This window comes from Uloborus diversus, chromosome 10 (genome assembly GCF_026930045.1).
Source record: "Uloborus diversus isolate 005 chromosome 10, Udiv.v.3.1, whole genome shotgun sequence".
NCBI classification, from domain to species: Eukaryota; Metazoa; Arthropoda; class Arachnida; order Araneae; family Uloboridae; genus Uloborus; species Uloborus diversus.
Window position 1 is genome coordinate 91,761,814 of NC_072740.1, and position 24,789 is coordinate 91,786,602.

The 24,789-nt window shown below is 33.7% G+C and overlaps 1 protein-coding gene across 1 annotated transcript in view; it reads right to left on the reverse strand.

Moving 5' to 3' along the window:
- Positions 1 to 3,815: 3,815 nt before the first annotated feature.
- LOC129231306 (arylsulfatase B-like) overlaps positions 3,816 to 24,789 on the reverse strand; it is a 96,818-nt gene continuing 75,844 nt past the window's right edge. The window contains exons 8-11 of the mRNA XM_054865594.1: positions 22,152 to 22,445; positions 19,815 to 20,071; positions 4,870 to 5,187; positions 3,816 to 3,954 (exon numbers count right to left, since the gene is read on the reverse strand). Coding sequence (XP_054721569.1) covers positions 3,826 to 3,954; positions 4,870 to 5,187; positions 19,815 to 20,071; positions 22,152 to 22,445 — 998 coding nt within the window. The 3' untranslated portion in view covers positions 3,816 to 3,825. The remainder of the gene's footprint in view (positions 3,955 to 4,869; positions 5,188 to 19,814; positions 20,072 to 22,151; positions 22,446 to 24,789) is intronic.

Here is a 24,789-nt window from a genome sequence, read left to right on the forward strand (position 1 = left end):
CCCATTTTTTTGTTCAATTTCGCAACCGCTGTTTCATGCCATCCGACTCTAACGAGTGTTATTTATGATCATGCGTGTACATTTTAAATTTTAGATGGTTATTTGTTTTTTATTGTTTCAATGTATGCACATACCAAATTTCATTAAAATCGGTCCAGTAGTTCCGGAGATAATTGACCAAATCTGAAAATTCTCTTAATTTCTTACAGCAGTGTACTTTGATGAAAATTGAAAAATTAAGTTGATGTCTCGCCATGTTTGCTTCATTTTTTCTAAATTCTCGTTTCGATGGAACTTTTTGGTGTTTATTAATGACTCAATATATTTATTTGATGGCTTATTTAACTTTTTTAATGGAGCTTTTGATGTTGTATACTTATTAAATGGATTATATTAATTGGATTCTTTACGTTATTTGATGGCTGGTTTTCTATTTGGCAGATTATTACACATTTTAATTGGTTAATTTATATATTTTGCATACATTATTTTTGATTTGAGTGGAATTTTTAGTCTTACGTAATGACTTGTTTGCTTAAAAGTTCATTAAAAGACAAAATAACGTATGGTATTACCAAATAAGCAGTTCCCATGTTAGTTTGACCAAACATGGCGGCCATATATAAAATAAGATGTAGTTTTCAAAATTAAAATTCGCCAAATGACGTACCTATATAGCGGAAAAGCATCACAAATTGAATATAACAAACTCCTACATTGTTTCCTCGCATTACGCAAGGTCACAATCAATCTTTTCCCATCACCTTTCAGTACACTTAATGAACTATAATTTGTTCCCCGCGCTAAAACTCTCACAATATAATTTTCAGCAATTCTATATAACCAAAGCTCTTCATTTTATCGCAATCCTAACAGATCCTTAATAATTGTTCAAGGCTCATCGAGAAACCAAAGGGTTGAAGAATAATTCACTGTTTATTCACCTCTCACGCCTTAATGGTTCTGAAACGGATTTTCGCTTTTCTCCATTCTTTCATTCACAATCTCACAGCTTACCACAGAATCAAAACCCTTCTTAAGCATATGTGTTGGTACGCTTCTGGAAACACGTACTTAATAGAATCTCCGCTTCACTTATTCAATTTTGCATTTTTACCTGAATGGAAATGGATTATATAGACTGGTTGGAAAACATTTACCAGGACAAGCAAATTTTTCGTTCCCAGTAAATAAATTTCGTTTTACTATTTATCGTGTTTTTTTTATGTTATCGACAAATGAAAAGTAAGTATGGCTAAACTACTGATTTTGAAAATAACCCCGCAAAAAACCAAGTAAGTATCATAGTACTTGCTTGCAATTCTGTCTTACCTTTCGTCATGCTTGCATTAATACTTTTGGAGCTTTCTTGGAAAAGTAGAAAGGTGTCAAGCTTTTGTATTAAACTTACTTAAGTTTTCTCTGAAGGGGGGGGGGGGGTCCAGAGGAACGACTGGCTTTTAGCCAGGGATATGACTGAATTCATCAAAAAGATTCCAGGATAATTTTCAGGAAGGTTAATGAATTTTAGTGATGAGAATTGACTTCAATACCTTCGTCATTGCCCGTACAGATTGACGTAACTTCCAATGGGAGTAAGTGAGTCTCTGGAATCCGTAATTTTTCAAGAGTAACAAACAGAGTTCTTTGTGCATGCTTGAAAGTCCTTCTTAGCAGTGGCTGTGGTTGCGATTATTATTTTGGTACTTTCTTGGTGTGTGCCTTAGTTACTTATGTTATTTCTATAGGTTTTAAAGAAATGATTGTTTCGAATCGGAGAGGTTTCGGAATTCTTCAGAAAGATTTCAGGAAAATTTTAGGAAGGTTTCTGACTTTAAGTGGAAAAGATATGTTACTGGTAGAAATTGGGCCTATTTGCTGCCCATTAATTTTAAGGGCGTTTCTTATTGTTTTTATAGTGTTGAATCAGAAAATCACGGAAGCCACGTAAACAAAGAATACAACATTCATCAAGCTCGGGCATAATTAAAGCCAAGACATTGGGACCAAAACTGCGTCCAAAACAAAGTGAATACTTTTCTTTTTGCATTTGTTTTTGGTAAACATTCCCGAACAGACAGGAATATTTGTGTACCGTTAATTGTCGAGTGTTTAATACATATCACGATGCATGTCGCAAATTTTATTTATTGTTCGCACACAGTCATTGGGAGTTGACACTTTCTAATGCCATATATTGCCTACTCACAAGTGGGAAAGCTATTATACATTTCGTATTAGCAAAAGACAGCTTAAGCAAGAACATTGTACACAACTTAGTGCTTAGATAATTTTCAGTTTCCAAATAATTGAAACAATAGTTCGAAGTCAATGTTATCTACCTCATTGATAAAATTTAATTTTTATATGTTTTTAATTTAGTTAGTGTAATTTGTAAAGAAGTTATTGATTACAAACTATAGAGAAAGCTGAGATGAATAAAATGTAGTTTAGAATCTGAAAGTGTATAGTAGTTTACGCTTGGTTTCCACATTCCGATATTTTACAATCAGTTTCGATATTTATTGTCACTTTCAAATTATTTTGCCTTTTTTTCCCCCGAAGTCATACTTGCAAATTTACTAAGCGTAAGTATAGTGCTTTTTCCATAGAAAATTTAGTTAGTACTTACTGAATTCAATAAGTACTTGCTTCAGCCTGCACTGCAAAAAAAATCCGAAACGTTACTGAGTAAAAATTCTCGATACTTGCTTGCAATTCTGGCTAAGCTTTGGCTATGTTTGGTTCCTGCTTATGGAAGTTCCTTATTAAACCAGAAAAGTTCCAAGCTTTTTTTTAATACCAACCTAATGTTACACTGAAGTTACAGAAACACGACTAGGTTTAAACGGGAAGATCTTTGAGTTTTTCTGGAGGCTTCCAAGATAATTTCAGGAAGGTTTCTGAATTTTATCGGAAAACGTTCCTGGTTTTCTCAAGACATGGTAGAAATTGGCCACATCAGCTGCCCATTATTTTCCAGGAACATTTATAAATCGTTTTTACATTCACCGTAAAAAAAATTCCGAAACGTTACTGAGCATTTCCGTGTAACGTTCCGGGATTTCAGTGGTTTTTATTCACTTTCTGGAAAAATCAAGTATCATTGTCAAAAAGTTTCCTGAATTGCTACAAGTGGCACGAATTCAGACTTCTCACTGCTGTAAACATATTTTTAGCTCCCAGTTTATAGATTAACTAAGCGTATTTATAAAGTGTATCGCCTTCAGTTCGCTTGCGGTCAGTCCAGACTGATAAAGCGTCCAGAGGGCGCAAATCAGTAATGGACAACGTGGCTTTGAAAGAACCCCAGGCGAGTTAAAATTCTCGTTAGATACTTGCTTGCAATTCTGTATTAGCTTTGGCCATGCTTACTATACTGCTTTTGGAGCTTTCCTGAAAACGCAGGAAAGTGTTAAGTTGTTATATTATGCCCTTTTAAGGGGTTCCAGAAACACGACTGGATTTTAACAGGAAGATTTCTGATTGTTTCAGGAGGTTCCCAGGATAGTTTCTGGAAGGTTACTGAATTTTAGCGGAAAACGTTCCTGGCTTTTGTAAGATATGTTACTGGAAGAAATTGGGCACATCAGCTGCCCATTATTTTCCAGGAACGTTTCTGAATCGTTTTTACAGTGTTGAAACACGTCCATTATCAATCTCATATGTTTTAAAATCGGCTATACTATTTTAAGCTCTATTAAAAATATTAATTTGATTCTATCAAAATATTGAGTAGAAGATTATTTTAATCCAACTTATATATATATATATATATATATATATATATATATATATATATATATATATATATATATATTAGAATTAAGATTTCCAGGGTCCCCAAGCGTAGCCACGATTTGCAGGATTTGAAGCAAGATCATCGGGTTTATTTATTATTGGAACAGCTTCAGATCTGTAGAAATTCAATGCCGCCTCGAGTTCTTCCACTATCTAAGAAGAAGCAGAACATGTTAAATCAATAAAAACAATGACCACTAACAAAAACTACTCAAAATATTAAGCATTTCCAATTTTAACACTAACAAACTATTAATGCACTAGCTCAGTGGTGCCCAACCTACTGCCTGTGGGCCGCCTTCTACCTGTGAAGCTAATCGTAGCAGCCCGCTTTTTTGTCCAATGTTACAAATCGAAAAACCAGATTAGTGACACTGTCACAAATTTGGACCCTACTTATACGAAATATTCAGAAATTGGTTTCTCCATTTAATAAAATAAGCATCAAAGTAATGTTAAAAACCATTATTGATCTGTAATTTTCTTTTCTTTTTCGTGTTTTCTCATGTTATTAAGAAAATAATGAACTATTTTAAAATTTTATATGTGTTCTGTCCCGGGAGAATGATTTTAATGAGGTGCGGCCCATGGGCAGAAAAAGGTCGGGCATCACTGCACTAGCTCAGAAGAAATAAAATCGTATGTTTTTTTTTTTTTTTTTTGCAGCAATTTAAGGGGAGAAAAACTGAAATCATGAAAATCATTTTTTCATTTCTTAGTAAAAACTTAAAGCTTAGCATTTTCAAGCCTAGATATAAACACCCAGCTTTTTTAATTGTAAATGTTTGAAATATAGCACGACCGAGAATGATCTAAATCATTTTGAACTTTAATTCAAAAAAAAAAAAAAAAACATGTGATATGTAATTCAGTTTGCTGCAAACAAATAAAGAAACCTAAGACAGTACTAATAGCATTATTATCAAATGAAATACTGTTTAAAATTTTAGTTTTACCATAAAAAGCTGTTATTCAACTAAAAGCACTATCCAATGGTTATATAGCTATTAACATAAAGTAGTGACTTTTTAAAAGGTATTTTAATAGAATTTTTTACATTCAGCTTACCTTGGGTTCAGAGGTTGCTAAATTATTGTATTCGCAAGGATCATCATCGGTATTGAAAAGACATGCTGCCACATTAGGATTGCACTCTACACCTTTGTTTTGAGGTCTCGAGCCGCAATCAACAGTTACAGGACATGCACACATTCCTAAAAATTCCTCAAAGTCGTCATAATATTCAAAGCAAGAAATGCAGTCGGCTTCGTCTTCCTGTAAATTAGAAGTAGAAGACGAAGAGCAGAATTTTACAGCATATTCCTGTCCATAGTTCATGAACAAAATGTCTTGAACAGCAGAGTTCAGTGCAGCATCTTTATAAACCTAAGAGTTAAAGCAATAATTTGTGACAACATATATACACTACTGACCAAAAAAATTGCTAAACCAGGGAGAAATGCTATAAAAATTATATTTGTTGGAAAAATAAACGGTAATTGAATTAACAAGTGATTACATCTTTAAGGGAATCCGGGACACATTTTGAAAAAAAAAATATATATATATATATTAAACAGTTTAGAGTTTCTTGAAATTTTTTGCACTGATTCACCATCTACTTAATATATAAAAACATAACATAAATACTAAACACAAATTTTTTATTTGAATTTACTTATTTTTAAATTTTTAAATGGAGTTGCTTTAAATCGCTAACACTCAAAATGTTCTTGGTCAATTTTCAAATTTTTTTTCAAAACATGATGCACAAATATTTAAGCTTTAATTTTTATTCAGCGATTTTAAAAATATTAATTCAATAAGAAAAAGAAAATATTTGAAAAATATTTCGATAAAATTCGAAAATACTTCTTTTCTCAAATTTTTTTTTTTTCTGTAAAGTTTTTTTTTTTTTTTTTTTTTCAATTTCTCGAATAAAAATTAAAGTAAACTGTTTGAAAAAGATATGCTCCAAATTTCATTACTTATCTTAATCAGTTCTTGACTTATAAGAGTTTGAATGAAAAAAATCGGAAATATTGCATCATTTAGAAAAGCACGTTTAAAGTTTTGAAGTTAAATATAATGTTGGTTATATAAATCCTGCTGCAAAAATAAGTATATCTTTAGTTCTAACTAAGACAGAAACAAGATTTAAACGTCCTTTTAGCAGAAAAGAACGGAGACGTTTTTTAAATGATGAAAAACAAATTGCAAAATTTGACCTTTTTTGTGTTTCGGACCCCCTTAAAAAGAATCACAATCCTAAAAAATCAGTAAACAAAATTAACACTTCAGGAAAGCATAGCAGTTACTGTACACCTGGAGCCTTAACCTGAGCCAAACAGAGATTGCGGGTATCGTACAGTAAATTAGAACCCCTTGAAAAGAACAATACGACACTTATCCGTCATTTCGGATTCAAGACAGATTTGGATCCAACCTTGTTTCTAATATTTATAAATACGTTATAACATTCGCTGGTTGCTATGTCGTAAAACAATTGATGAAAAGTTGAGTAAAATTTCACTTAAGGTAAATCTGAGAAGATAACTTAGTTCACAAATTCAACAAAAATGTATCGGCTAATGTTCACTGCAATGAACGTCATTTTCACATCTTATTTGTTTTTAATTTGTATTAATTAAATATTTTTCACTTACAAAATAAAGCAATTAAACATCAATCAGGCAACACATCTAAAGCTTGGTCACCTGTTTTCTGCAACGAGGATTTTGTACAAATGCTAATTTTGTCCCCCGGAAATGTTGGAACCAAAACTAGCGGCCCGTCCTGACCCTGTTCGAGTAAAAAAAAAAAAAAAAATTACGTGTAAAAAAACTGTCCTGTAACTTTTTAATTTAAAGATTAATGGTAAGCAACATTTTTTGTTTGATTTTTATAAGATTTGAAATAAATTGATCTACCTCATTTCCTGATTAAGATAGACCAACATATAATTCCCACTGAACAATACAATCTTCCCGTATGCACTGTCGTACAATTGTATGTTTGAACTTCAGATTTAATGATGGTGGTGGCATAAGAAATTTTCATTCAAAATTGCAATCATTTAAAATGGGAAAGCAAATATGCAGGGGCCATGAGGATGCAAGGAATATGAGCCGACAGATTTATTGCTGATGCCGTAAGAACAATACTCTAAATCATATCATTCCTTAGTGATTTAAATTGGGGTTCAACTCCCCATTGCAAAGATTAGACAAATTAAAGCTGCACAATAAAATTATTGGTATATCACCTTTAATTGTAAAAGCATGAAGAGAACTCCGGAGGAGTTAAAGGAGTTAAGGAATTCATGTGGATGATACACAGAGTTGTTGGCAAAAACTATTGCATTCTCGCACTTCCACGTGTCATTTTTTTTTTTTTTTTGACAAAGAGTCTTGGTTTCAGGATAAACATTGAGAATCAAATCCTTTAGAGAGAATTTCTTAACTCATATACTTCTATAAGATATCCTTTTCCAGGTATTTTCCCGTAGTTTACTTGTAATAAATGACTCTAGTAATGCTAAGCACCATCTCCTAAACGAACGATTATAGTTGTTCTTAGGATATAAAGATTGTAAAGGGCTCCTAAAAAGAGGCGATTTCAATCAAGATTGAATTATATCTGCACGCGTTCATCTAGGGGATTATAGGAAGAGTTTGATGAAAGTCATCGTCAAATAAGAAGGTGACAATTCTCATAATTTTGTCTGAACGCCTTCTATATCCAAACGGTGACTCATCGAAAATTCGTTTTACGTTATGTGATACTATGTTAAAGAAGTTCTTCCAATTGAAGTTCTCCCACGATCCCCACTCTCTCCACGCCCTACCCGAGGCATTGCTTTTCTTCTTCAGAAGTAAACATGTAATTACCATTAATTGAATTTTTAAACAGATAATTTAATTTAACTATGTCTAATGATTGCAATCTTAGCACAACGAGATAGAAAACTACAATTGATGCAGTCTTTACAAGACATTTAAATAGATTCGAATACGTGCAAGTTTTTTTATTTCTTATTTTAATTACCATAAAACTATAGTATCAGTTTTGGAACATAATGATAATATTAATGATGGTCAAGGCGTAAAAAATCATGATATTTTTGAAAAAAAAATGGAATTTTTTTGTTTAAATCCCATTTATTTGATTTCTTTTATTTATTTATTTTTTTTTAATGAACTTCGAATTATTTGGCATATCTCAAAACTCAAATTTCCCAGCATGCTGGCATCTCACGGCATGTCGGCTAAAGCCGGGTTAATAGAGTAAATTGATTACGTGGAAAGTTCAGTATGTGTATTGTTTATTATTTTTATGAATGGGAAACTGAATAGCACAAACTGAGAATTTTTTTAAAAATATTTCATATATTTGCATCAATATTTACTTCATAAAAAAACTAAACTAAACCATACCAAAATGTATATAATTAATGCTGGGATTGTTGATTAACGTAAACACAAGATTGTAGCTGATATTTTGAATTTACAAATTATAAAATTTTAATTTTTGGAAGTATATATTGTTTTAAACTAAAATTAAACACTAATCCACAAATACACACGCACAAACTACATTTATTTTATAGTTTTAAGTTTTCACTTTTGTCGGCAGTCCTATAACTGCCTGATTTTTTTAAGACTAAAAAGTCCATTGTGTCAGGAATCAAGATATTTAAAAACGAAACAAGATAAAATTAATATGTGTTTGATATTAATCAGTTCATTTCCTACAGCTTATTTATAGGACAATAAAATGAATGATTCATTCATAGTAACTGATTCATTTATAATTTGCATTATAAATTTTTTTTTAGTTTCTTTTTGATAGGTAAACTTATTTCTATGCATTAAGTAGGTATATTAAATTCTGTATGTAATTGCGAAATATGTTAATTATAAGATTAGAAATGTGTGCTTCATTTTAATTCAATATTTTATAAAACTACTAGAGACCCGTCTCGACCTAGTTCGGGTTAAAAAAAAAACCTATCTGTCTTAAATAAATATCATAAAAGTACTATTTAATTCGAAAATTTATCGGAAACAATATTTTTTTCTTTCACTTTTATGAGGTTTGATACAAATTGATTTACCTCATTTCCAGATCAAGACAGACCAACATATAGTTCCTACTGAACAATACAATCTTCCCGTATGTAACGTTGCACTACGTATCGTATGGTTGTACGTTTGATGATGGTAATGGCATAAGAAATTTTCATTGGATATTGTATTCGCTTAAAATGAAAAAGAAAATATACGGCACCATGGGGATGCCAGGAACATGAGCCAACTGATCTCCTGCTATTGCAGTAAGAACAATACCCTAAATCATAACTTTCCTTAGTGATTTTAATTGGGGTGTAAAAGAATTGTGATTAGTGACAAACTAAACATGAGTTTAGACACAATTGTTGCTCTCAGAGAGATAAAAGACTCGCAAAAACACTGTGGAAAATGTTGATGTAAATAAAAAAAAAGATCCAGTTGTGCAAAGCAGAGCACACGTGAAATATAAGGAACAGAGAGAACAAAATCTGGAAAAAATAAGACGAAGGCAAAATATAAAACCTAAATAGGACTCAAATGTAAATGCATGATTGACATTGAGGCGGGGCTAACCGTAATAGACGCTGTTAATAAAAAATTTAAAAGCTGCTCAGAAAGAGTTAAGCAGTTCATGTAATTTGTTGCTAAACCATTTTGATTTTTAATTGAAATAAATTTCCCATAATAATGTTATCGTTTTTATTTATTTATTTATTTATTATTTTTTTTTGTATGTGATAAATTTAAATTTTTATATTTTGACAGTAAAGATTCAATAAGGTATGTCTAACAATTTTTGAATACATAATTTTTCATTAGTGGTACTAAAAAGTAACTTTTTTATGCTGTGTACGCAAAATTTAATCGTTTTATGATGTCCTATAAATCCTATATTTTTTCAAAATGTGTGCTGTACTTTTTTCAAAAAATGCCCTATAGTTTGCCAGTTAGCCACTTTGATCCCTGCAGGTGCCCATCCCTCAGTCTATAGCCCCTTGAAGAAGACAGGGGGACTTATCCGACATTTGGGTTTCAAGACAAAATGCGATCCAACCTCGTTTCTATTATTTATAAATACGTTATAATAATCGCTGGTTGCTATGTCGTAAAAAAATTGATGATAAGTTGAGTAAAATGTCACTGAAGGTGAATCTAGAAAAATAACTTAGTTCACAAATTCAACAAAAATGCACCGGGAAATGTTTACCGCAACAAACCTCATTTTCACACCTTATTTGTTTTTTATTTGTATTAATTAAATCGTCTTCCCCCATCTACAGTATAAAATAATCAAACACTAGTCGACCCGTGCGGAACTCCGCACTGTACTTCGAATCGTTTCATAAGGCATTTCGCTCTTTAAAAATTTCGAAGAAAGAATATTATGAAGAAAAACCGAAAAAAGTAAACGGAAAAAGGTAAGCGCACAAGAGAAGGCATGTAATTTGAAGACATCAGTAACAAAACCTCGTTAAATACAACGTTGTGATAATTTGATCATCGCTCCCCTTTTGGTTGTACGTATTTTCAATGCAAATATAAGTACAGTCCACGCTCATTATAACGACCACCCATTATAAAGACCGTCCCATTATAACGACCAGTGGTAGAAGTCCCAACTTTGTTCCTATAAACTCTATGTTAATTTGCTTTCGTTATAACGACCGTTCTGTATCGTCTAATCCAATACAGCGACCGAATCAGCGGACGCTATTTCTTGTGTTCTTTCCAATAAAACAAATTTGTAGCTTAAAATGACATTGATTATTGTTTACGGACATCTGCCTGAAGTTTTCAATGTCAAATCCAACTTTAAGAGGGGGTGGGGGGAGGAGATTACCATTTACCACAGCTAGCACAGAAAAAATAATGGGAGGAAAAATCGAGAAAATTCCAGATTCCTAAGAAAAGGGAGTTGACAGATGTATTGGTAGTTTGGTGTTTGAATCTAGTATTTTTAAAGATTTGGGGTTCTCGAGGGACTTTTAAATGTTTCTTTGGAAAGCAAGAGAAACACAATTTATCACCTATATCTGAAACAGAAAATAATGTTTTGCAAAAATCACATCTGCTGAAAAGGCTGACCTCTGTTTCTGGTTTTATTTTCAGAAATTATTGTGGTAGTAGCAGTAGTAGCAGATCTGAAAGTGTGTAACATTTTCCTCCCTATATTTTCTACTTTAGAACTTGCTTAATATTCTGTCATAATATTTTGCACACTACTTTTCTAAAAATTCCTATGATAAAAAACATTTGGGCATTTACTTGAGCATGCATAATGACAGTGTACATTTTTTAAATTTATACCTCTTATAACGACCACTCGTTATAAAGACCTTTTTTTCTGGGACGGAGATGGTCGTTATATCGAGCGTCGACTGTATCATTAAAAGTGTGGCTGAGTGACACGTGAAAAATCAGTAATTTTGCATGTGAAAAAACAGGTTGTGGCAAATACAGTCCTGCCCATGTGAGCATCTGACGAAAAAAAAACATTAAGGAGATATTTAGTGGCACGGATTCGAACTGGCGCCATTCTGATTAACAGTACGACGCTCCAACAAACCTAGCAACTGTGCCTTCCTTTTCGAATGCTATTTATTGAAGGAATGCGTAATAAAACACAGTAAAAGAGTTTTTCGCCGAAAAAAATATAATAAGATCATGCGTCTATGTTTTCTCATTAGCCAGCATGATACGATTCAAAATTATTCGTAAAACATGGAATTTGATTAAAGAATGAGGAAGATCTCACGTAGCGATTGGAACAAACATTCTAGAGAAGTAATAAATTCGGTTGAAAAAATAAGTTTTTATTTTTGAATATTCAACAATTCCCATTTTTTTTTATATTCCCATAGCAGGCTTCTTTAACCTGTACGGCTTAAAAGCCCGCACTTGCTTTTCTTTTGATCGAACACTTAAAATTCAAAACCAAAACCAGTTGAACTGAGTCCGTTTTTTAAGTGTAATTTTTCGAACGTAGACAAAATGTTTTTTTTTTTCAGCCGAAAGCAGAGGAGTAGAAAATGATTTCTTACTAATGAAGTTGATAATAATTTTAATGTTTTATATCGTATTCGAATAAATAATTAAAGATTTACTGGTTGAAACTCGTAGTTTTAATTTGGCGTAGTATTTTATCATTTTTACAAAAGTTCGGACACTGCTATTAGAAAAATCTACATTTCAGCATACAATGAAAATGTTTTTCTGCACAAAAAGGTTTCCTTTGAGGCATATCTAATACTTTTTTTTTATGCTTACATTATGCTCAGTGGTCTGGACGGAGTCAAAGCTTAAAAAAAAAAAGGGAAGAACACCCTTCGATTAGCAGTCAACTTATCTGAATGATAACTGTAGCCTGCATAAAGGAGTCGAAACACCAAATAGCATTCCCACTGCATTTATTTTATTACGTGTGTTATCTCTTGTATGTTATGAGTACATGTAATGCGTAATATTACTGTAAATTTGCTATTATGTCAGATAGCCCGAACTGGCCCGAAGTTCAGACAGTTTATAGCCGAACGCTCTACCGAAAAAAAAAAAAAACCCACAGGTAATTTTAAATTTTCTTGCCGAGAAGTGTTTTTATTTTTGAAAATTGTTATCGCAGGCTGTTTGAACCGTTATGACTTAGATGGCAGAACGTGTTCATCATTTAACAGCACGGTTAAAATACAAAATAATTTCAAGTAAGTTCTTTTTTAAGCGTTGCTTTTCAAATGTAGTAAAAATGTGATACGCTATTTGTTTTTTAGCAAAAAGAAGAAAAAATATATATATTACCCTTTAAATTGAGATAGTATTTTTTTTATTTGTACAAAGAGTCAAAAACTCATTAGAAGAATCGATATTTCAACATACGATTTATTATATTTTACTGAACAAAAAACAATTACGATGTAGTCTGAAATCTTAAACCTGATACTTATATTTTCGCTTACATTATGCTTTAATTTTCTTCCCGGAGCTAAAGCATAAAAAAAAAAAAAAAAAAAACCCTTGCAATTGAGTATCAATTTAGCTCCGTGTTGCATCAAGATTTCGTAACAGCTAAGAGTGTTTCTACCTCATGTATTCCCTCACATTTGTTATTCATTGTTCATGTAATGCGCGATATTTTTCTAATTTTTTGATGCAGATTGTTCGGACGTGGGCCCGAACACGCATTCTCCTGGTTACCAGTCGAACGCTCTGCCGATCAAGCTATTCAGCTCTGTCGGTCACAGCGCAAATTAAAGTTATAAGTTTAACCGAAAACCTCATTCTGGTTCTTTAAAACAGGTTTTTTTGCCCGAAAAAACAATTTTTAGACCGTGGGTCTATTTTTCGTCAGTAGCCTGTACGATAAGCTTTAAAATAAGTTGTAAATCAAAGAAATCGATCAAGAATTGAGGAAAATCTCGCATAGAAAACGAAAACAGGCTACAGAAATAATATATAAGGATCATCAGGCAGCACGTTTAAAGCTTGGACACCAGTATTCAGCAATGAGGCTTTTGTACAAATGCTATTTTTTTGGCCCGAGAATTTTGGAACCAAAATGTAGGAGCGTTACTTCAGTCAAAAGAGGAGAACGTTTAGCATGTTATACTTGCGAATGCTGAGTAACCGGAGTGCGTTTTTACGTTTATAAGAACAAAACAGTACGAAACATAAACTGGTAGCGAAGATAACTTATTAGTTTTAAAAAATAGTACAAAGACATATATGCATAATTTATAGCCTATGTCACTCAGTAAGAATGCACTTTTCACATAGTGAAGGAATTTTTCAAATAGATGCAGTGATTCCGGAGATTAACTTCGAACATATAAACACACAAAAATCCACTCTCTCTCTTTATAATATTAGTATAGATTTTTAATTCATAAGATTTCTCTTGCGATAATCGCAAAAACAGTATTGTTAATTCATATTTTAACAAATTAAGTCATTAAGTTTTATTAATATCAATAAATGTGTAGAACTCACATTATGTTCCAAATTAAAAAGATATTTACAATGTTAAATTAAATATACTTTCAAAACCTCGTTTTTTTCCAACTAGCCGGCAAGGACCAGGTTAGTGTTATTGAAAACCTGTAGACCCCCGAATTGTGCGTCATCAATGCGGGGTAATACGGTAGTTTTCTCGGCCCAGTTTGCAATCTTAATTCAAACCCTTCTCTTTAGATGTATTGCACACCTCTAGGAGAGTTTTTCCACTCTTCCAGCAGGCCCGGCTTCTGGGATAGGCAACTTGTGCCACCACCCAAGGCGGCAGACTTATGGACGGAAACATTTCATGATTTCAAAGTGAAAAGAAAAGTATTGACAGCCTTGATGGATCTGCCAGAAGTCCAGGCGAGGTTCTTGCCTCGTGCGGCAAATTCAAAAGCGGCTTGGCGAGAACAAAGGAACCCTCTAATTGCGGTGTTCGGCATTTTACTTTAGAAAAACTTCCGACTTCGTCTTACCCACCCCCCTTTTTTTTCTGGGCTTCAGATAATTTCCGGTACGAAAGCTCCATGGAGTCTGTGAGACCTCCGTCCTTCTCCGTTGTCTAACATTGCCTAAGATAGGTTTAAAATGTAGGATCTCTCATCCTTTTTTGTAGCATCAGCTTAAAACTGATTTTAGAGCCTCAATTTCGAAAAGTACAGTGGGCAGGGGCGGATCTAGAGGGGGGCCATGGGGGCCATGGCCCCTCCCAAAGCCTTGTGATTGTAGGAATTTTTTTAAGGAAAAAAATATTATGAGAAGATAACAAAATTTAACACATGTATTTATTTTACTGAAAAAGAAGTATAGGCCTTAATTGGGAGACAAATTATATCCCTATCCTCAAAACAAAACTTTTATTTCCAAAATTTTTCTGCATCTTTTACATCATTTTTTGATTCCAACTACAGACACTTGGACGATCTCCAAATGCTGCGGTTCTCAGAGTATACCAATTGTTCACAAGACCAAAGAGAACCTAAATTTTCGTTTTTATGATTTTAATTTCGAAACTAGGAAGAGAACCCCCTTTTCCCATGCCCTTTCACAAATGTCTTGATATGTAGCAAAAGATTGCATTTTAAGTCTTTTATTCGGAGAAAATGTCAACGGAAACTAGCTTATCCAGCCCTTATCACTTAACTTGCTTAAAAGCAAATTAAATGATTTTTTTTTGGGACATCAATTACAATCGAGTTTTGATAGGACCCCCTCCCTCCCTAGTTTATATCGTGATGATAGCTTTAAAAGGAGGTTTTTTGGAGGAGCTCACGAATCTTCCATCCCTTTCTAAAATATGTATAAATATAGTTAAAAATCGATTTTTTAGAGCCTCAGCCTCAAAGGCAAAATATTTCCAGGAAGGAAGGATTCTAAGCACCTTCACACTTCCTTTAATGTAAGCAAACATTTCCTAAAGGTGCATTTTTAGGCTGGACAGCTAAAGAGCTAGAAGAGCACCCCTCCTCTTCTAACTTCTCAATGTATAATGACAGAACATTTTGGTTTCTAAGCTTTATTTTCAAAAAGTATTTTGGGGTCAGCGCCCGAAACCTGACCTTTCTCCGTACATCATCAAAAATAGACAAAATGCGTTTTTAGTTTCCAAATTTTAAAAAATTACTCGGAAATTTGAATTTTGAAACATTTTCGAGGAGATTCCTAAATCCACCCCCTCACCTAATGTCACGATACTCCGAAAATTGAGTTTTTAAAACTTCATTTTAATGAATTTCTGGGGAGTTATCAGGGCCAAATTTCCCAATAAGCAGAGTACTCAGCTGCCTAGGGCGGCAAACTTTTCAGGGGCGGCAAATTTGCTATTATAATACACATTTTTTTGAATTAAGTTGTTATTCTTGAAAGTAAAATATTTGCATTCTTTCATTTTCCACAAAGACAATTTTTTCTTGTAATTTAATAATGATTACTTTCACACATCTTATGAAAGTCAAATGTTTTTCAATCATGGTATTTGCCGAATCGTCAGCAAAATTTGCCGAATAAAATTTTTTTTGTGAGATCACTGTGATCATTTCATCGGGGCGCCTCAGAATGTGAAACGCCATCATTTCTTCATAAGTTTGACAGTTTGAATCTGGGGAACACTTTTTTACTTTTTTTTTTTGAGTCAATGATATTTTGCTTCTTTTAGGGGGAGGAGGAGGGGCGGCAGATTTCAAATTTGCCTAGGTGCGGCATGGAGCTAAATTCGGTCCTGGGGAGTTTGTTTAAAAATTTCGGATGGCCCCCTCCCAAAACAATCGGCTGGATCCGCCACTGACAGTGGGAGAGATTTTGAAGCCTCTCCCTTACCCTGAAGTCACCAAACATAGCCCGAAAGTTATTATTTAGACCTTCGATTTCAGAAATATTCCCAAGAAAAGCATTCAGATCTTTTCACTAACTCTTTAAGGTGTAAACTAAAATTGCGTTTTTCAACTTCAACATAAAATCAGTTTTTGGGAACATGCACCGTCCGTCTCCAAACCTCATCAAAGTTAAGCTAAAATGCGTCGATAGGACACTTATATCGAAATATTTTCTAGGGTGGGTCCTTCACCTCTTCTCTAAAATTACTTCCCAACGTAAAATTTGTGTCAAAGCTTTAATTTTTTTTTTTTTTTTGGAAGCGTAAACTTGTTTAGGCGTGTTGAGCATTTTTGAGGTGGGGAAAACCATTCATTTCGCAACAGCGAAAGACCCCCAACTCACCGACATTTAGAATACAACGCCAGGGTAGTTCGATCCCTAAAAGGGGCATTGCTTTTCTTCTTCAGAAGTAAACATGTTGAAACTTATATAATATTTTTGAAGTGCAAACTTCCTTAGGCGCGTTGGGTATTTTTTGAGAGTTTTTTGAGAGGAGAAAAACAATGTTTCTGATATCGCGCCTTGAAATATTGTGTTTGCCGTTGCCCTTCTGAAAATGGACAGCTAATTCTAATGGTTGCGGTTTATCTTTCAACCGATAAGTCTTCAAGCGCAATACGAGAATTTCTGCATGAAAACTTATTTATTTATTCCAAAGACGCTTTTGCATTACTTCAAGATAAAATTGGGAAAAACTTTGATGATTTACCAATGATTGTGATTGGGGATTTCAACATCAACTTTGCAGATGATAAAAAGTTACCATTAATTGAATTTTTAAATGGAGAATTTAATTTAACGATGTCCAATGATTGCAATCTTAGCTTTACGACATATAAAACTGCAGTTGAATGCAGTCTTTAAAAGATATTTAAATAGAATCGAATCAAAGTGTTTTATTTCCTATTTCAGTTACCATAAACCTATAGTATCAGTTTTGGAATATAATAATGATGATCAGGGCATTAAAAACATTTATTGAATATGAACGATATATTTATATAAATTTGAAAGAAAAAAAACAAACTGGCATTTATGATTTAAATCACATTCAAAAAAATTTAAATCTGATTAAAAAAAAATAAACTCCAAATTAGCTGGCATGCCTCAAAATTCGAATTTCCCGGCATGCTGGTCAATCTCATTTCAAGTCGGCTAAAAAGGAGTGATACAGTAAATTGATTGCATGGAAAGTTCAATATGTGCATTGTTTATTATTTTTATGCATAGAAAATTGAATAACATAAATTAAGAATTTACTAGCTGCGTCGCTCAGCTTTGCACGGTCTACCTCGAAAATAAAAGTTATGTCAAGTATCTTGAAGCATGAAGTGCGGAAGCTTCGCACGGGTCAGCTAGTTTAGCATAAAACTCAGTTATCTCAAAATTTAGTATTGTTTCTATTATTTAAAAAAATGTGTAAAAACTAAGGTTTCTCATTTTAATTTTACCAATTAAATAGCTGAATTTCAAAACAATAATAAAAAAGCAAAAATAATGGTTTAAAGGAGCAGAAAGTTTAAGAGGGGTAAAAACTTTTAGCGTTATAGAATCAAGGTCGAATAAATGTGTCGGAACAAGTTAAAAGTTGATAGTGAGTAATATTACTGTTGAGGTTGAGAATGTTCCAACAAGTTAGTGGGTACAAAGTAGTTTTTACCCATGGCAAGAAAGACGTCATCAATACGATCTTATTTCGTACAGAAAAGTATTAGAACCTTTTCTTATTAAATTGGAGCTCATAAAGCAGTTTGCCAAATCACATCCAACAGATGGGAATTACTTGAGATATCTTTGTTTCAAGTTTCTGAAACTGTCCAAAACTGAAAGGGGAATCTACAGCACTGTCCCCGACATAAATAACATTTTCCTCTGCGCTGCTGTGCTCTTTGGAAATTATGAAAAAAAAAAAAAAAGGAAATAAGCCTGGGACTCGTTCAAGAATGTGGTGCCCAAGTTTTTGGAGAACTTAAGGACCCTGACGACAAAAAATTGTATAACTCACGCTGACAGCTTCTGACACTCAAGGATGTGCAATGAGTTTAAAGATTCGTTTCTTGCACTTCAAAATTGAATATTTTTTCAAAAACTTGGGGGCGTTCAGTGGAAGAACACTATAACAGATTTCAGCAGGATGTCCGTGTCCGTGATATTGAAAGAAATGCTATCAAGGAAAATGGAACGTCAATATAGAGTAACGGCACCAGTAACAGATATGCTTAAGACATAGCTCTCAGGTTGATTCAATTTCTGAGCCTTTAAATGCATTTAGACTTTTTAAACTATTTTTTCTCATGTAACAACATCTCATCTAACGTTTGGCCGCTTCTGGATCCTCTGAGCTAGTTAATTCTATTTTTATTTGCTCAATTTCGAGAAAACGGCCGACCTCCAGTAACAGACACCGAAAAATCTGATGATACCCAGTAAGACAGGCTAAAAGGATAAGTAACAGAGAGCATGAGGAAAGGAGGAGTAATAGACAAAATTCCACTTTTCTCTTCAAAATGTACAAAAGTCTTTTTTTTTTTTAACCAAAGCCTTATGATATTCAAATGAACATAAAACACCAGCTGACCTTGTGGTAGCTGTTCATAAACCTTCCACTACTGCCTTGTAAATACCGCAACTGGCTCATAAAATTCACTCTGATATCACTAGACGGCTGCATCGTATCATGAGCAATAGCAACATCAGTTTTACTCGTCTAAAATGCTTATTATTTAAATCCAAACTTACGACTCTCCGTTTCCGGTGACCTTACCCTATTAGCTAATAATTGTTGGAAGCTCAATAGAGAAACGGGGAAAGAAAATCAAAAACTTGTTCGGGGAAGCATCAAAGAGAAGAAGCGGTTTCAAAAGAATTAAAGGCGAACCTGAAATTGAGTATCTATAAGATTTTAGTTTTTTTTTATTGGTTATAAGACAATCCATTCGTACAAAAATGATAACTGTAAAAAAGTGTACGTTCTTTCCAAATCCAGTTAACGTCGGATTCCAATTCGAAACACAGAACGTTTGATGCCCAAGAATTCACATAGGAGTGTTTTCACCAGAAAATCAGTGAACTGGAATGTTTACACCGATTAATAACAACGAATGAGTTTTTGGAATTTTTAAAAAATCCAAAGATGTTTACATTTTGGGGTCACAAAATTACTTTTTTATACTCTTGTTGAGGGGAAATTTTACATTTTTTTTCTTTTATTTAACCCGGGTTTGTTGAACATGCTTCACTTAACGCAACTCTTTGAGGTAGACCGTGCAACGCCTGGCAAAGCTGCTTTTATACTATACTTAGCTAGTTATAATATATTTAGTTCTATTAATTTTTTTAGGTAGATTTTTAACATTATTTTTGGTTAGTTAAATTTTTGTTTGTTAGTTTTATCAAAAATCTGTTTCCATTTTGAAAAAAAAAAAAAAAAAAAAAACTGTTCATGATGGGATATTATAAAAGCTTAATTTCAGATCATGTGAGGTTTAAAATATATAATTTAGCAAAAACATCTCATGCATCTAAATTTTTTTTTTTTTTTTTTTGTAGATCTGTAAAGTTAATATAAATAAATTTTACCTGCTGATAAATATTCAGTTCTTCGTCAGTAAAGTATTTGTTATCTCGTTTTTTTCCTTCCAAATCATACCAGCCATCATAGATCCCATTCCGAACGGTTCCTTTTATTAACTTGTACTTTCCTCTTCGTATTCCTTCTACATTCCATTCTGGATCAATATTTAGTAGAATTTCCTTTCTCTTAGTTGACTCACCAGAGCATATTGAAGGCCATTGGTTGATACCATCGATATCCTTCAGAGCAGAAGGATCGCCTCCTTTTTCAAGGAAAAATTATGTACGCATGTAAAAATATATCAATAGAAGAACAGCTATATGTATATATACACACACTGATATCAGAAAATTAAGGTGTACGACCTGTTTTTTGGTCTATTTTAAACGCATGATGCGAAAGGAAGGGGGGGGGGAGGAGGTATATTATAAGCAGTGTTCAAATGGAAAGGTACCAAACTATACTGTGGATCTAAATAAAGAGGCTATAGGGGGGGGGATGGTCAAGCTGCTACCACTTGAACTTGGCCAGTGCCGCTTGGGTGACCCGGGAGATGTGTGGACACGCGTCATCACGAAGCAGAACTACTCTTCGTGAGCAGCCTTGGTTTTTTTGTTCTTGATAAACCTGCGCACGCTTTGGATATTGTCGGCCGATGTGTTCTCTCAAGGTACACATCGGAGTTACTGATTCTCCTGTGCTCAAGGAGTTCAACAAGTAGCGGACCTCGTACGTCGAAAATTACGGTCAATTGGACGGCGTTCTTTGTAAGAGCTTCTTTCAAGAGAGTCTTTCAAGGCCCTGCGCCTCTTCAAATCCACTAGCATATTTCACTTAAAAAAAAAAGAAAAAAAAAACTAGAAGGTCTAGTTTTGAACTCATCTGTTAGTTTTGAAATGAGTGAAGTTCTGAGATAAATTTTTTTCTCTTTAGTTTTTTGAAATAAAAGTTTGCAATATTGGGCACAAGTCATTTCCCATACAATAACTCTGAAGTTACACTGCAAGAAGATTGTGTAACATGATTTTCGGGCAACCTTCCGAATTTCACGGGTTTCCACCAGTTTCCGAGTTTCCTTTGAAAAAAAGTGCAGTGTGGTTATAAAATAACGTGAGGTGTTCAGAGTCCTCCAGCGAGTGATGTAGCAGACGAAACATTGCCAAATTTCATGGGCCAATGGTCATCACAGTAGACCATGGAATTTCGTTTTGTGAAATAAAAAAAATTAATACCAAAAATCACCACCAGGGGAAATGTTAGCGTTGAAAAAGTGTATTACTGTGAATTTTGAAGCCTTAAATGCTAACTGATAAAATATGCATCAATTTTATTCACAAAATATGATTTTTACCATCGAGATTTTCCAGGTACTGCATACAATGCACAATGATTTCCACACTGTGGGAGGGAGGGGGGATGATTTATTTCGCCTACCTGTAACATTTTTCTAGTTTTGAAAGTTAAGATATCGGGAACATGTCGCAGATAAAAAATGCCATTACGAAATCCCCATGGTTAAAAATCACAAGGTGAAAGATTGGGCGACTACGGTCTCCATACCATAGGAAATGCATGACTAATAAAACTGCTATCAAAGAAATATTGCCACCATACACTCAATACTTAAAGCCCAAAATGGGGTCGTGCACCATCTTACATGAATATTATTCAGGAAGAAATCCTTGCTGCTGCGCCGAAATTTCTTCCTGGCGACTTTTTGTAAAATTCTTCTCTTGTTACAAATTGAAATTTTTTGTTGGTTTTATTGAACCTCATTTGTAAGCAACAATCATTTGCAGCAAAAACTTGATGTGTGCTTTTAATTGGCATTTATTTCTTCAGTATTCGCAAGTAATACACTTTTGCAGCGCCAAAATTCCCCCTGGTAGTGACTTTTGGTACTATTTTTTATTGTAGAAATAAAAATCCCATGGTTTGCTATGTACGCCCATTAAGTTTATCGATGTTTCGTCCAATACTTCACTTGCTAGAGGGCTCTGAACACCTCTCGTTACATTACAACCACCCTGTACTTGCGAAAAGTTTCCTGAATTATGCAAACTTCATGATTGCAGACTTTCGAAAGATTGGCGAGAAAAAAAAAACAAGTAAAACACACATTTTAGCAAGTGTAATTGATTTGAGCCTCTGTTTTGCTGCTAAAACACTTTGGATATGATGAAACTTCTATGAGATAAGTCATTTTCTTCATGCTCAATGTAACTTTGTGTAAGTTAACTTTCAAATAAATAATTAAAAATAAGCTCAATGATATTAAGATTTCAAATAGGTTAGCTTTCATGTAAAAAAATAAGCTAAATTACGTAATAATCAAAACTTACCTGCTAATGAGTACAAAGTAGGCAGCCAATCAGTTATGTGCATTAGCTCTTCCGATACATTTTTTACTTTTCTTAGAAACTGGCTCCAAACAAAGGCTACGCCTCTAACTCCTCCTTCCCACAAATTTTCTTTACTCCCCCTTAGTGGATAATTCGAACCAGTGCCGTGATTTCCTCCTTCTACTTCTCCTCCATTATCAGTACTAAATATTATTATGGTATTATTTAAAATTTTAGCTCTATCGAGAGCTGAAAATAACTCTCCTATTGAATCATCTAAGGCAGACATCATACCTGGAAGGAGAATTTAGAAATCAGTTTCAAACGATATGCATGTATGGAAAATATCTAGGTACAGTCATAGAAAAAAAAACGAAACACTTTCAATTATTCGGCCATTATACATGCTAGAAAGGGAACAAAGGCGCCATCCGACTTGGTTTAAAGTCTTCTTTAAAATTACGTAGGTAGAATTTTGCTAAGGGACCATACATAAAGCAAAATAAGCACCAACTCTTGATTTTCAAATGGGAACCCCTATTTTTTGCTACATAATTATGTTTAGACCGCAAAATACAGCCAGTGTACGAAATTTCACTGCATTCCGAGCAGTAGAACAGGAGTTATTAACGAAAAACGTTTTAGGGACCGTCACCACATTGAAAACGCTTGTTTCAAGGTCGCGGCTGATCAAGTAACGGAATGTAAACAAAGAAAAGATCGAGATTATCCAGCTTAGAGCTCCTCGAAAAAGACAGGCTGACTTATCCGACATTTTGGTTCCAAGACAAAATTGGATCCAACCTCGTTTCTAGTATTTATAAATACGTTATAATATTCGCTGGTTGCTATGTCGTAAAGCAATTGATGATAAAATGAGTAAAATGTCACCTAAGGTAAATCTAGAAAGATTACTTAGTTCACAAATTCAACAAAAACGTATCAAGAAATGTTTACTGTAATAAACCTCATTTTTTTAACTTATTTGTTTTTAATTTGTATAAATTAAATCGTCTTCATCTACAGAATAAAATACTCAAACATCAATCAGGTAACACATCTAAAGCTTTGCCACCACTTTTCTGAAATGAGACTTTTGCAAAAATACTATTTTTTTCGCCCGACAATTTTGGAACCAAAATGTCGGATAAGTCAGCTCCCCTTATATAGGAGCCTTAATCCAGCTCAGTTCATGATTTTTTGAAGTTCTCTTTTTTTCCGTAATTCGATACTTTTGGGCCGATAAATTTGTTCCAAAAAGCGATTTACGGTCGAAAACTTTTTTTTTTGAAAAAAAAGTTAAGATATTTATTGATTTTTGTCTATCTGGATTAACCTAAGAAAGACGGATGGGGTTTGGCTGGTCCATCGTACAGATCGTTGTTTAGTAAATCGAATAATGACAAATTAAAAGTAATGGAACTTTTTGCCTTTTCTAATATCAACTTATTTTATATATAATCATTCATCAAATTAGCCTCATAGAAATGTAAATATCCAACCTTATACCTAGAATCATGATGTGAATATGTTTGATAAATGTGTTGCATATATGCTACAGGTTTGTTTTGGAATGAATAGAAGTCTTTTGATGTAAAATGGAATTGCGCGTTTTTAATTTCGCAGAACATCGGCAGAAGTTTGGGCCATCGGAAAAAAATGTAAAAATATACCGCACAACGCATTAAATAGATTGGAGACACGAGCGAAGCAAGGTCCATTTATTCTATGAAAATTTGCTCTAAATACATAAAATGAACGAAGTATCAATCTAAAAAATAAAACAGAAACAGGAGAATATAAATACCCGTTAATGAGCAAACCGTTCATACTCGAACTTTATTTGGAAAAAAAGTTGGTTATTTAAATTAACACAGTGGACAAACACAGTCATTGTTCTAGCGACTTTTTTGTAATAAAAAAAAAGAGGATTTGTTTGAAATCCAAATTTGATGCGGAAGATCATAATGCGTGGTATTATTTAAAAAACATAACACAATTGGCGGTTTTAGTTAAACATGTAATGGCTCTTAAAAGCAATTTAGGAAAGTAATTTCCCAATGCTCTTTCTAGCAACGAGATTCGAGATGGTCCAACCCGTAATTTAAAAAGACAAAAGTAATTTTAGCTTAACCCAAGTTGAACTGAAATCAGACTTCTTGTCATTTCTCTGATTTTGTAACTTAGCACTTGCAAACAAAGCTTAAAATTATTTGATTCTGTTTCGCGCACTATATACCTGCAAACGAACATTTTCTATAGCATCAGGCTGCCACACCTATAACAGTACTAGACGCAGCATACCCAACAGGCGGGTTAATCTACCCAGGGACTACAATTTCGTCTTTGCTGTGGATTTCGCAGACTGGAATCGGAACTAATCTTGCGGGATGCAGAAGTCACCTCATTGAAGCTGAGAGTGCGAATAAACTGGTAGATAAAGTAAATTTTTTTCTGCTGGATGTTTACGGCATCTCACTGGTAAGATAAATTTTCTTCATCCACCAGTTTTTAGGCACTCTCAGCGAGAATGATATGACACCTGCTTCATTGTTCGGCTAAGCTTAGTTCAAGACTGTTGTGCGCATTAATAGGCCCCCACAGAAGCTATCGAATGGGGTAACCAAACCGCAATTGC